The 12190-nt window shown below is 47.1% G+C and overlaps 1 protein-coding gene across 5 annotated transcripts in view; it reads left to right on the top strand.

Annotated features, from left to right (window-relative positions):
- SDHA (succinate dehydrogenase complex flavoprotein subunit A) overlaps window positions 1–4527 on the top strand; it is a 31077-nt gene extending 26550 nt beyond the window's left edge. For 4 of the 5 annotated variants that reach the window (XM_021687089.1, XM_044916654.1, XM_021687090.1 and 1 more), the window contains 4 exons: window positions 32–143; window positions 324–454; window positions 2749–2862; window positions 4187–4527. In XM_021687089.1, the coding sequence (XP_021542764.1) occupies window positions 32–143; window positions 324–454; window positions 2749–2862; window positions 4187–4273 (444 nt within the window). In that variant the 3' untranslated portion in view covers window positions 4274–4527. The remainder of the gene's footprint in view (window positions 1–31; window positions 144–323; window positions 455–2748; window positions 2863–4186) is intronic. The other variant, XM_044916655.1, reaches the window with a different exon arrangement.
- The last annotated feature ends 7663 nt before the right edge of the window (window positions 4528–12190 follow it).

Genomic DNA, 12190 nt, shown 5'->3' with positions numbered 1-12190 from the left:
GAAGATTTACAAATGATATTTTGTGTTACAGTCGATGCAAAATCATGCTGCAGTGTTCCGGGTGGGAAGTGTGTTACAGGAAGGGTGTGAGAAAGTCAGCCAGCTGTATGGAGACCTAAAACATCTGAAGACGTTTGACCGAGGTAAGCAGTTCCATGGGCCCCTGTGTACAGTTGGGGTGCCTCAGAGCCCTGTCTGTGCCACTTAGTGCTGCCTGATCCCCATCCTTGCTGTTTGTGTCAAAACTGGCAAGCCCACAGTCACAGCCTGGAGGACCCATCTGACTGGATCCTGTTTCTCATGGGTGCCTTGTGTGTCCCCAGGAATGGTCTGGAACACCGACCTGGTGGAGACCTTGGAGCTGCAGAACCTGATGCTCTGTGCACTTCAGACCATTTACGGAGCAGAGGCCCGGAAGGAGTCTCGTGGTGCTCATGCCAGGGAAGATTACAGGGTGCGTCTTGACAACACATCCCATGTGCACATCATGTTTTCTGTCCACTGGCATTGCTCAGCCCCTAACCCTGCACTTTCTGTACATCACTCCATTCTCCCAAAAGGAAATTGAAAAAAATATTTTTCCCCCTGATAACTTTCATACTTTGCTATCGCTGTGTTAGTACCAGCATGACCTTTTTCTTGCTTCAGATGGGCATCTGCCGCCAGTGGCAGCACCTCTGACAGAACACTCCGGACTGTTACGAGGTCAAAGATTAGTGTGCAGTCTGAGCACTGTTGCCAGAAGGTGCTAAAATGATGAGTCAGTTACTGAGACCTGACCTCGTCTTTGAGAGAGAGAGAGCACGTGCATGAACTCGAGTGGGGCGGGAGGGCGGGGTGGGGGGAGGGGCAGAGGCAGAGGGAGAAGCAGACTCCCCGCTGAGCAGGGAGCCCGACGTGGGCCTTGATCCCAGAACCCTGAGATAGGACCTGAGCCGACCTGAGCCGAAGGCAGACGCTTAACCAGCCGAGCCACCCAGGCGTCCCTAAGTAACCTGATTTTCATGCAGAGTACAGTTCAGATTTTCCAGAACAGAGCACTCAGCATATGAAAGGAAAACATTGAGGAAGTGGGCACTTGAGGGCAGACACAAGGTCAGGATGGAGCATCAGTCCGGCCTGAGCCACCTTCCAGACAGATAGGCTTTGGTTCAGCAACACGTGGTGTTGCTGGGAGCAGAGCCCAGTCAGCTGGACATGGCGAATGGGGAAATTGGCTACAGCAAGAGGATTAGCTTCTGATTTACTGTGAGATTTTATTAATTTACCTTTCACCGACTGGAGCTGGATTAGATTATTAAGCACATTTCATCACCTGTGCTGAGGACTAGAAACTTCTCCAGGTTGTGGGTTGGTCGGCAGTTTGTGTGGCTGAGGTGAACGAGTTTTCATTCAGTCACAGCAGATGTGTGAAGGGGAGAAGGGGGGAAGGAAGGCAGGGGGAAGCTGCTCCCGCAAGAGCTCACCCCTAAGTATGTTTAGACATAAGGGAAAGTGCTACAGCCCCACTTGATCCCAGGTGAGAGGCCTGCCTCTGCCCACCTCCCTGCTCGCCTCACTCAGCAGAAACAGTTTGAATCTTTTCATTTGTATTCTATTTTTATTTATTCATTTATTTTTATAGAAAGCATCTTTTTTTTTTTACACTTGTGTGTTTTTATTTATTTATTTATTTTTTAATTTAAATTTTAGGTAGTTGGCATACAGTGCAGTATTGGTTTCTGGAGTAGAATTCAGTGATTCATCACTTTACATACAACACCCAGTGCTCATCACAAGTGTCATCCTTAATACCCATCACCCACCTGGCCCATCCCCAACTCACCTCCCTATGTCAACCCTCAGCTTGTTGTTATTTTTAAATTTTATTTTTAAGTAATCTCTGCCCCCAACATGGGGCTGAAACTCACAACCCCATGCTCCACTGACTGAGCCAGCCAGGTGCCCCTGGTTTTTACTTTAAGTGGCTCTCGTACGTCTTACCCATTACCATGTGTAGGATACTCCTTAATAGTATTTGGCTTCTTTTTTAAGACTTTCTGAGCAAAATTTTAATATAATTGCTAAAATTGAAACATTTAAATGAAAAAAGCTGAAAGAAGAACTCGAAGTCTCCCAGAATATGAGCAAAAAGACAAGTTTTTGATGAACTTTTAAGTGCGTAACAGATCAGGCTAATTTCTGCAGCCACCCTCCCAGTAGTTGTAGCAGTGGACCTCTGGGCTCACAGTGCAGCTGCAGACCCACTGCCTAGCTCTGTGGCCTCACTGGGTCCTGCCCTTGTCGGAACCTGTGCTTTGGAGGCTCTGGAGTGAAGGAACGGCCTGCCCGTGAGCCCCAGGATGGAGGGGCACTCGGAGGACTGACTGCTGGCAAATGTATCACGGGTCTCATCTCTCCATTCCACCTGCATTTGGGACTTACTTGCACTGTGTTTCATACTGTGTGTTCTTTTAGGTCAGATATACACAGAATGGTTTTTCATTAGGAATTGTAGAAGGGAAGGGACATGGCTTGAAAAATGGACCACGAATGTCCCAGCTCTCTGTGAACAAGGTCTGTTTGGGACAGTGGATACCTCCTCACTGAGTGGGATCTAGGGGGATTCATATCAGACTAGTCTCTCGTATATCATTTTAATGAGTTTGCTATGTTTTCCAGTTATATTGCCCTGTTAGAGAAATAAGAAATTTGAAGTGTAATAGTTAATGGCATTTTCTGAAATAAACTTATTTTCTCTGGCTTCAGGAGCGGATTGATGAGTATGATTACTCCAAGCCCATCCAGGGGCAGCAGAAGAAGCCATTTGAGGAGCACTGGAGGAAGCACACCCTTTCCTATGTGGATGTCAAGACTGGGAAGGTATATGGGGAGTGTGTTCTGCTCACGTATGCACTGATAAATATGCTGTCCCATACGCTCTGGAGTTGAGCATATGATGGACTAGGAGAAGCAACATGGATTTAAGTTGACTGTTGACAGATTTGAGACACCACTGAAAAGGACACTCAGGCTTCTGCCTGGAAACAGAATCCAGCATGGGCGAGTAGTTTAGAAGGGCTGGCCTTCCACAGCTTTAGCACCCGGCAAGGAGTGTGCGTCCAAGCCTTGGTGGCAGGGGAGGGAATGATGATTATGAAGCCTATTGAGAGTGAGGTCGGGGGGTAGGGGTGGGACAGGGAAACACTCCTTTTTTCCCATTGGCCGGACCACCTGGAAGCAGCCTCAGGGAACCCCAGGGTATGCTGTGCAGCCCGGAGCATCGGCCTGGATACAGAGCAAGCAGAGGAGGGGGTGAGGTGGGCAGAGTCCTAGGAACAGCCCGCTTAGGTTATAGTAGAAGCTCACAGTCTTAATCCACCAAAGCATAATTCACCCATTTGGCATTTCTGCTGGGCTTTAAGAATCAGAAATAAGACATAAAGTGTTTACCCTTAAGCTTTTCAGGCTTGTAAGGGATAGTCTTAATCATTTATGTGAGTCTACAGAAATAATGTTCTCTCTTTGCCATCACTTAATACAGAGAGCCTAGTGTGTCTCTTTGAGGTAGGCAGTAACTTTCATAACTTTGCATGAAGTCTATTTTCTGACAGTGTATAGAAATCAGACTTTCCTCTCGGTACAGTCCTATTTTTAGTAATGTTCAAGGCTTTTTACAATTATAAAAGAAATACGTGCTCATTTTAGAAAGTATAGAAAGTACAAAAATAAAGAAAATTAATGTTTGTAAGCTCACCAGTCAGAGATAGCCTTCATTATCATTCTGAAATATTTCCTTCAGGTTTTGCATATATGTGCATACACTTTTCCTTGTGTGTATGTATATAAATACAAGTAGAAAAAACTGTAAATATATACTTTAAACATAATTAAAGAATGACAGTGTATGCAGGGTTTCACTTCTTGAGCATTTGTGTAAAGCATCAAGAACTTAATACATTGTTATTTTAACTGCTGTATTTCATTACATGGATTTACCATAATTTACATGGCTTGTCCCTTGTTATGCATTTAGATCATTTTTGAGTTTGTTACTGAAAAATACTCCAGTGAGTACTTGTGTTTTTAAGTTCCTGAAATAGTCTGCAAATAACTTTTACAGCTAATTTTTCAAAACACAGTAGAATGCTGTTTGTATGTTTTTCTACAAATTTTGCTTAACTTACTGTCGATTCTTCTTTTTAAGGTTTCATTGCAATACAGACCAGTGATCGACAAAACTTTAAATGAGGCTGACTGTGCCACAGTCCCTCCAGCCATTCGCTCCTACTGATGAGACCAGAGTTGACCAGCTTTTGTAATTATGTATAATAGTTCATGCGTGTGTTCATATCATAATTATCTTTTTAAAATCCTGTACTCAAGTGAATAAGGAGTGCCATTTGAATAGATCATCTACCCGGTGGCCAGAAGCTTGCCAGTAATCAACAGCCAGGAAGTGTGAATGAAGCTTATCTTTATCCTTTGCTTCATTCTTGTGAAATAGTAAAACTGGGCATGATTCTTAAATAAAACGTAAATTACAAACTTCTATTTCCAAGTCCATTGAAGAGCTTATAGTGTTTGATTTGAGGCGTGTTCGTTGACCTAAAACATCGAAATCCAGAAATTTTGTCATATATATTAAGTAAAAATGAACTTTGGTGTTGACAGCATATGAAGAAAACAAACATTTCCTTCTTGTTCTCAGTAAGTAAATGGTTTAATATGTGAACATGTGTCCTGAAGTATTTAAATAGCCAGATATTAAAGAAAACAAATGAGGTGTAAATGGGTTTCTTCCTTCCCTGCTTGCTTTCAGTGCTGCTCGGGGTCCCTTTCCTACTTAGTGCTTGTCTCAGGGCTGGCTTCCATAGAATCCAGTCCACGACAGTTAGGGTCATTGATTTTACTGTTTCTCAGTTTTAGGGATTGTCTGGTAAATATGTAAAGACATTTACATATTTTCAGAGTCCATTGTATTCGGAACTATCCTCTCCCCTCTCTCCCCCATAGCAACCACTTTAGTTATCTTCCTAGTGAGTGTTTTAAGAGAAAAAAAAAGCAAATCTGTATTTGCATTATTGTGTACACCTTGTCTACATATCTGGAGGTCATTCCTTATCATCAGTGAGTCTTCCTTCTTTTGGTTGCATGAATGTACCTTACCCTCCAGTGGTGGACATTTGTGTTCCTTCCAGTATTACAGATGCCACAATGAGTAACTTTGTGTGTGAAGTCGTTTTCTTTGAGGTGAAGTCCTAGAAGTGGAATTGCTGGGTCCGGGGCGCCTGGGTGGCTCAGTCGTTAAGCGTCTGCCTTCGGCTCAGGTCATGGTCCCAGGGTCCTGGGATCGAGCCTCGCATTGGGTTCCCTGCTCCACAGGAAGCCTGCTTCTCCCTCTCCCACTCCCCCTGCTTGTGTTCCCTCTCTCACTGTGTCTCTCTCTGTCAAATAACCAAATAAATAAGAATTGCTGGGTCCAGGGGCGCCTGGGTGGCTCAGTCGTTGGGCATCTGCCTTCGGCTCAGGTCATGATTCCAGTTCCTGGGATCGAGCCCCGCATCGGGCTCCCTGCTCAGCATGAAGCATGCTTCTCCCCCCTCTCCCGCTCCCCCTGCTTGTGTTCCCTCTCTCACTGTGTCTCTCTCTGTCAAATAAATAAATAAAATCTTTAAAAAAAAGAATTGCTGGGTCCAAGGGTAAATGCACATGTCATTTTTTTAGATGTTCCCAAATTCTCTGTGTTGGAGGAGAGTCCCTATTTCCCACAGTTTTGCAAAGAAAGTATGATGGCAAGTGTTTGGATGTTTGCCAGTCATATAATGAGAAATTTTATCTTAGTATAGTGTTTTTCTTTTCTTTTTCTTTCTTTCCTTGGTGGGGGTTAGCATTTTTAACAGTTCTTTTGAGTTATGATTGGCAGAAGTTAGTAAACATATTCACCAGCCCAGGTTTCTTCTTGCTCCTTTGTAATTTCCCCCCCCCTTTATCCCCAACAGTGCACAGGGAACCACTGATCTACTTCCTGTCGTTAGAGATGAGCTTGCGTGCTCCAAAACTACATATAAATGGAACCATACAGCATGTACTCTTTTTATTCGGTTTCTCTTAGCATCATGATTTGTGGTTCATTCACACTGCTGCGCAAGCAAGGGGTTGGGTGTGTTTCCTGGCCTGAGGGCTGCATCCAAGTGTCGGTTCCTGGCCCTGCTCCCTGCCACACTTCTACCACCAGAGAAAGACCCCAGGCAGAGTTGCAGGTGCTTGGGGCAAGAAGCTACAGGTCTGGTGAGTGCTGGGGGAGTTCCAAGCCACACAGTATTGAGTGTCTGCAACCCCACTGCAAATCCAGCTATGACTGTCACCAAGAGGAAAGTGTCATTTCAAGTGGCATTGGAACATAGAACTTTTGAGTTTACAGTTTCATGAACTTTTTTTTTTTTTTAATTTTTTTTTAATTTATTTTTTGACAGAGACATAGCGAGAGAGGGAACACAAGCAGGGGGAGTGGGAGAGGGAGAAGCAGGCTCCCCGCCGAGCAGGGAGCCCAATGTGGGACTCGATCCCAGGACCCTGGGATCATGACCTGAGCCGAAGGCAGACGCCTAACGACTGAGCCACCCAGGCGCCCCTACAGTTTCATGAACTCCAAGGATAAATGGAACCAACTAAGAAACCTTATGCTTCATCAGCAGTCTTACTGTTAGTAGGAATATTGGTGTTCATACTTTGAAATTGTGTAGTGTTAAATTAGTTAAAGCTAGTGACTGTTAATGCTAAAACAGATTGTTTTCTGAGAAAGAAATAGAAATAACCTACTAAATTTGGAATAGAAATGTAAAGTGTACATTTTTTTCTTCTTTTATTATTATTATTATTTAGTATTTTTAAAGGATTTTATTAATTTGAGAAAAAGAGATCAGGAGCGGGAGAGGGAGAAGCAGACTCCCCGCCAAGCAGGGGCTCGACCCAGGGACCCTGAGATGGTGACCTGAGCCAAGGCAGACATGCAAACAACTGAGCCACCCAGGCACCCCTTCTTTGTTCTTTATTTTTTTTATTTTTAATATTTTATTCATTTATTTGACAGAGAAAACGAGCAGTGGGAGCAGCAGGCAAAAGGTGAGGGAGAAGCAGACTCCCTGCTGAGCTGGGAGCCTGATGCGGAGCTCCATCCCAGGACCCTGGGATCATGACTTGAGCCCAAGGCAGACGCTTAACCACACTTAACCGACTGAGCCACCCAGGCACCCCTTTTCTTTGTTCTTTAAACACACACGCACACATTTTCCAGCTCTGCCCCAATAGCAGTGGGCTCTAAGCACCTGGATTGTGGTGTCGTCTTTGTTCTTTAAACAATCACACACACACACACACATTTTCCTAAGCACCTGGATTGTGGTGTCTGCTTAACACTCCTCTCTCCCCCCCGCCATAGGCGTGGATTGACTATTAAAAACAGTATGTTGGGGCGCCTGGGTGGCTCAGTTGGTTAAGCGACTGCCTTCGGCTCAGGTCATGATCCTGGAGTCCCGGGATCGAGTCCCGCATCGGGCTCCCTGCTCGGCAGGGAGTCTGCTTCTCCCTCTGACCCTCCTCCCTCTCATGCTCTCTGTCTCTCATTCTCTCTCTCTCAAATAAATAAATAAAACCTTTAAAAAAAAAAAAAAAGTATGTTGGGGCGCCTAGGTGGCTCAGTCGTTAAGCGTCTGCCTTCGGCTCAGGTCATGATCCCAGGGTCCTGGGGTTGAGTCCCACATCAGGCTCCCTGCTCGGCGGGAGGCCTGCTTCTCCCTCTCCCACTCCCCCTGCTTGTGTTCCTGCTCTCACTATCTCTCTCTCTGTCAAATAAATAAAATTTAAAAAAAATAAATAAATAAAAACGGTATGTTAACTTATAATGGTAGTTTAAAAACTCAGCCAACACTGAACAAACAAAAACATAATTAATCACTCTTGGAAATAACTAGGGCACTAACTACTGACAATGAAAGTGGACAATGAAAGGAAAATAATGAAACAGTTATCCTGCCTTTTATCCACAAATTGCCATTCAGGATAACCTAGTTGATTGGGGAAAGTATTTACAGAGGAATCCCTTCAGATAAATGAGTAAGGAATGATAGAATTTAAAGACCCCGTTTTTGCCATCCCTAATGTGGTTCTGGGACTTGCATGTATATCAGAGTCACCTGGAAGGATTGTTGAATAATTCCTGGCCCCACCCAGGACATCTGGTTCAGTAGGTCCTGGGGTTGGGCCTGAGAATCTGTATTTGTAATATGTTCAGGGGATGATGTGGTTCAACAAACATGAAGGAGGTGATTTTCAGGAAAAAATAACAGGTGGAAAGACGACTGACAACTCAGACCTCCATCCCAACCAGCAGATGAAACAAAATATGGCCAAAGAATTTTGCAGAAGTGGAAGTATAAATACTTCATTTAAGCATCATTTAAGTGTTGGGACAATGAATGAAAAGCTGGCAAAGCCATGTCTATGAAGCATGATAACAGAAGGGCTGTTTGGTTTCAAAGAACTGAGGGCAGTGCCTTCCTTATGTCTGCTACTTCTCAACCAAAAATCAACCTGCAGACCATTTTCATGAGCATTCTGAAACCAAGAAAACCACTGGGGAGTAGGTGGTCTGGAAATGCAAGTTTCTGTGGGACAGAATATTTCATACTGGAAATGTTTTATACAATGTGTATTTAAGGTTTCAAGAGAACCCACATGTAGGGGAATTGACACACCAGAGAAATTTTTTTTTAAATGTGCATCAAGGTAAAAAACTAGGATGCTGACCTGAGAGATGTGGATGATTTCTAATACGGATCCAAAGAAGCAAAAAAGAGAACAATATTCTTAAACTGTCCATAGCATTAGCCATAGCCACATAGCTATTTAAGTTCACTAAAATGACACAAAAAATTACATTCCCCAGTCACCTTGATCCATTTCAAGTGCTCAGTAGCTACATGTGGCGAGTGGCTCCCACACTGGACAGCAGAGCAATCCCATCGTTGACAGTTCGGATGGCCAACACCAATCTAGACATTTGCTAGTATCTTACATTAAACAGCACTATGATAAGTTGACCTCCACTTAGTAGGACACCTGAGTTAAATAAAAAGTGGTAAGTCGGGGCGCCTGGGTGGCTCAGATGGTTAAGCGTCTGCCTTCGGCTCAGGTCATGATCCCAGGGTCCTGGGATCGAGTCCCACATCGGGCTCTCCGCTCAGCGGGGAGCCTGCTTCTCCCTCTGACCCTCTCCCCTCTCATGCTGTTTCTCTCTCGCTCACTCTCTAAAAAATAAATAAAATCTTTAAAAAAAAAATTAAAAAAATAAAAACTTATAAAAAAAAAAGTGGTAAGTCATTCTCTTTCATACTGAATTCTGACAAGAACCTTGGTTGGAAAGGAAGAGGAGGCCTGGACACAGTTGGCTCTGTCTCCTAGAATTCTGCACCAGAGTCTATAAAAGGGAAAGTGACAGGGAAGTTTTCTAGCATGTAAAGGTCACAGTGCAAGCCGCTGGTGGTCCTGATGAAAAAATCAGGCACAAACAACGAATCAAAGTGGCTTCAGAGGGAAAGATGTTGGTGTGGATACATACACCATGTGGTCAGCAGCCTCCCAGTGGGTCTCCTGGCCTCCACCTCACCTGTTCATCTTCTGAAAACTGCCCAATGTGAGGAAGAGACGAGACAGGCAATACTTGCTGAGATCGCTGGGATTTCATAGCTTCCCTGGCCCTTCTCTGCCCTTTGAGTCCAATGGTGACTGAGTGAGGCTCCATCACTTGGCCTGAGGGGCACCCCTCCACCCAGATCCCGGTCCAGGCAAGAGCTGCCCCAGGGAAGCTGTCTGCGTGCCCAGATGCCACTTCCCAGGTCAAGTAAGTTGCGGAAGCCTTGGGCGAGCCAGAGGGAACATATTCTCTAGCCTCTTCTATGGGAATGTGCCCACTTGCCACATCCTTTGTGCAGAGGGAAAGCAGAGCCTGCACAGGAACAGCCGCAGTTTTTAAGGATCTGGGTCCTTCTTTGCTGTGTATCCATAGAGTCAGGAGTGTTTTCTAAGAAGTTTTCCCCAAAATTTAGACTCCTAAGATGGCTTGATTTATTCCAAAAGTACTTAAGAATCACCCAACTTTTGGCCAGTCAAGAATGGACACATAACTTCCTTGGTCATCCATTTGTTGAGGGTTTACTATATGCCAAAGACCTAAGATGAACAAGAGGGTGGACTGTGAAGTGTTAGGAATGCTAGGACCCTGAAAGAGCCAATGTTTAGAAAAATTCTAAGGATAATAAAAGAGGCATTTTCCAACTGGCCCCAACATTAGACATTACAGACTAACGTTAACAGGAGGAAGAGAGCAGTGTTGCCTTTCAGTTTATCTCTACTCTCCCATCCGATCCGGGAGCACTACATCTACTTGGAAAGCTCGGAACAGACCTGGTTAGGAGGGAACTGAATCCCAAGACAGGCGGGGGGAGAGTGGCAAGTGCATTAATACTTCAAGTGACTGAGTCAGTGGAACTGGGCAGGGGCTGCTCTGCCTTTCTGTTGGCAAGTAGGCGGTCACCCCTGTGGCTGCGCATCTTTGTAACCGGGCGACAGGACAGCAGGCGACGCCCTCCCCATTCGGGGGCAGTGGCTCACAGCGAGGACGGCAAGACGTGGGCCCGCCCTAACAGCGTGGCGCAGGTGCTGCGGCCTACCTGCCCTGTTCTGTCCAGACTCTGGGAGCCAGAGGCGCGTTAGAAACGAGGGCTGGGGCGCCTGGGGGGCTCAGTCGGTTGGGCGACTGCCTTCGGCTCAGGTCATGATCCCGGAGTCCCGGGATCGAGTCCCGCATCGGGCTCCCTGCTCGGCGGGGGGTCTGCTTCTCCCTCTGACCCTCCCCCTTCTCATGCTCTCTCTCTCTTAAATAAATAAAATCATGGGGCGCCTGGGTGGCTCAGTTGGTTAAGCGACCGCCTTCGGCTCAGGTCATGATCCCAGGGTCCCGGGATCGAGTCCCGCATCGGGCTCCCTGCTCGGCGGGGGGTCTGCTTCTCCCTCTGACCCTCCCCCCTCTCATGTGGCTCTCTCTCATTCTCGCTCTCTCAAATAAATAAATAAATCTTTAAAAAAAAGAAATAGTATCCCTTCTCATGGGCGCCTGGGTGGCTCAGTCGGTTGGGCGACTGCCTTCGGCTCAGGTCATGATCCCAGGGTCCCGGGATCGAGTCCCGCTTCGGGCTCCCTGCTCGGCGGGGGGTCTGCTTCTCCCTCTGGCCCTCCCCCCTCTCATGCTCTCTCTCTCATTCTCGCTCTCCCAAATAAATAAATAAAAAATCTTAAAAAAAAAAAAAGAAAGAAAGAAACGAGGGCGGGCGTGAAGGCAGGGACCGCCGCTGGGCCGACCGCCCCAGGCCGGTGTCTGAGAAGCCTTCCACACTGATCGTACAGCTGTAGACTACAGGGGTGCGGCCCGGCGCGGGATGTTCCTTAAACCCTCATTTCCTAGTAATTAATGCCCCTGTTAGGAGTCAGCCTTAAGGGAGGCCTGGGCCTGCCTCTCTGATCTCAGGCGGCCGGCTCTCTCATCAGAAGGGTGCTGACTTTGCAGCTGGCCTGGAGGCCTGGCCTGAGGGCCACGCACGGTGGGAGACTCGCGGGTGCAGCGCGCCTCCCCGAGAGCACGCCGGGCACCACAGGAAGGCGGAGCGGACTGCTCCTGGGCCCTGCGGCGGCGCGGGCCGAGGCGGTCCAGGTGGGACACGGGCGGAGAGGGAGCCCGGGGCCTGCTGCCGCCGCGGGCACGCGACCTGGTTTCCCTGCCAGTTGGCCGAGTGATATCGGACGGCGAGCTCCAGCAAGCCGCAAAACCCTGGCTATTCCTTTTGTGGAGTTACAACAGAAGAGGAGCCCGCGATGGGAGACCCACGAAAGATGGGCCCGGCGCTGTGGAAAGTTCTAGAAAAGATGGCTCATGACTACTGTGTGAGGGGAAACTCAGAAACCACCCGAATTCACTAAGGCGTGGGAAAGCCTCGCCTTGTTGAGGAGGTTTGAGAGGAGTCCTGTCGGCGAAGCCGGCGTCACGCAGCGCCCTCATCCCCCTGAGGAAACTGACGGAGTCCGCACGCACGTCGCCTGGCGACCCGGAACCAGGAAGCCGGGCGAGCGCGGCCGCCGGCCCAGGGCGGCCCCGGCC

The sequence above is a fragment of the Neomonachus schauinslandi genome, chromosome 7 (assembly GCF_002201575.2).
Source record: "Neomonachus schauinslandi chromosome 7, ASM220157v2, whole genome shotgun sequence".
Classification (NCBI taxonomy): Eukaryota; Metazoa; Chordata; class Mammalia; order Carnivora; family Phocidae; genus Neomonachus; species Neomonachus schauinslandi.
This window is presented reverse-complemented; position numbering and strand designations above follow the sequence as displayed.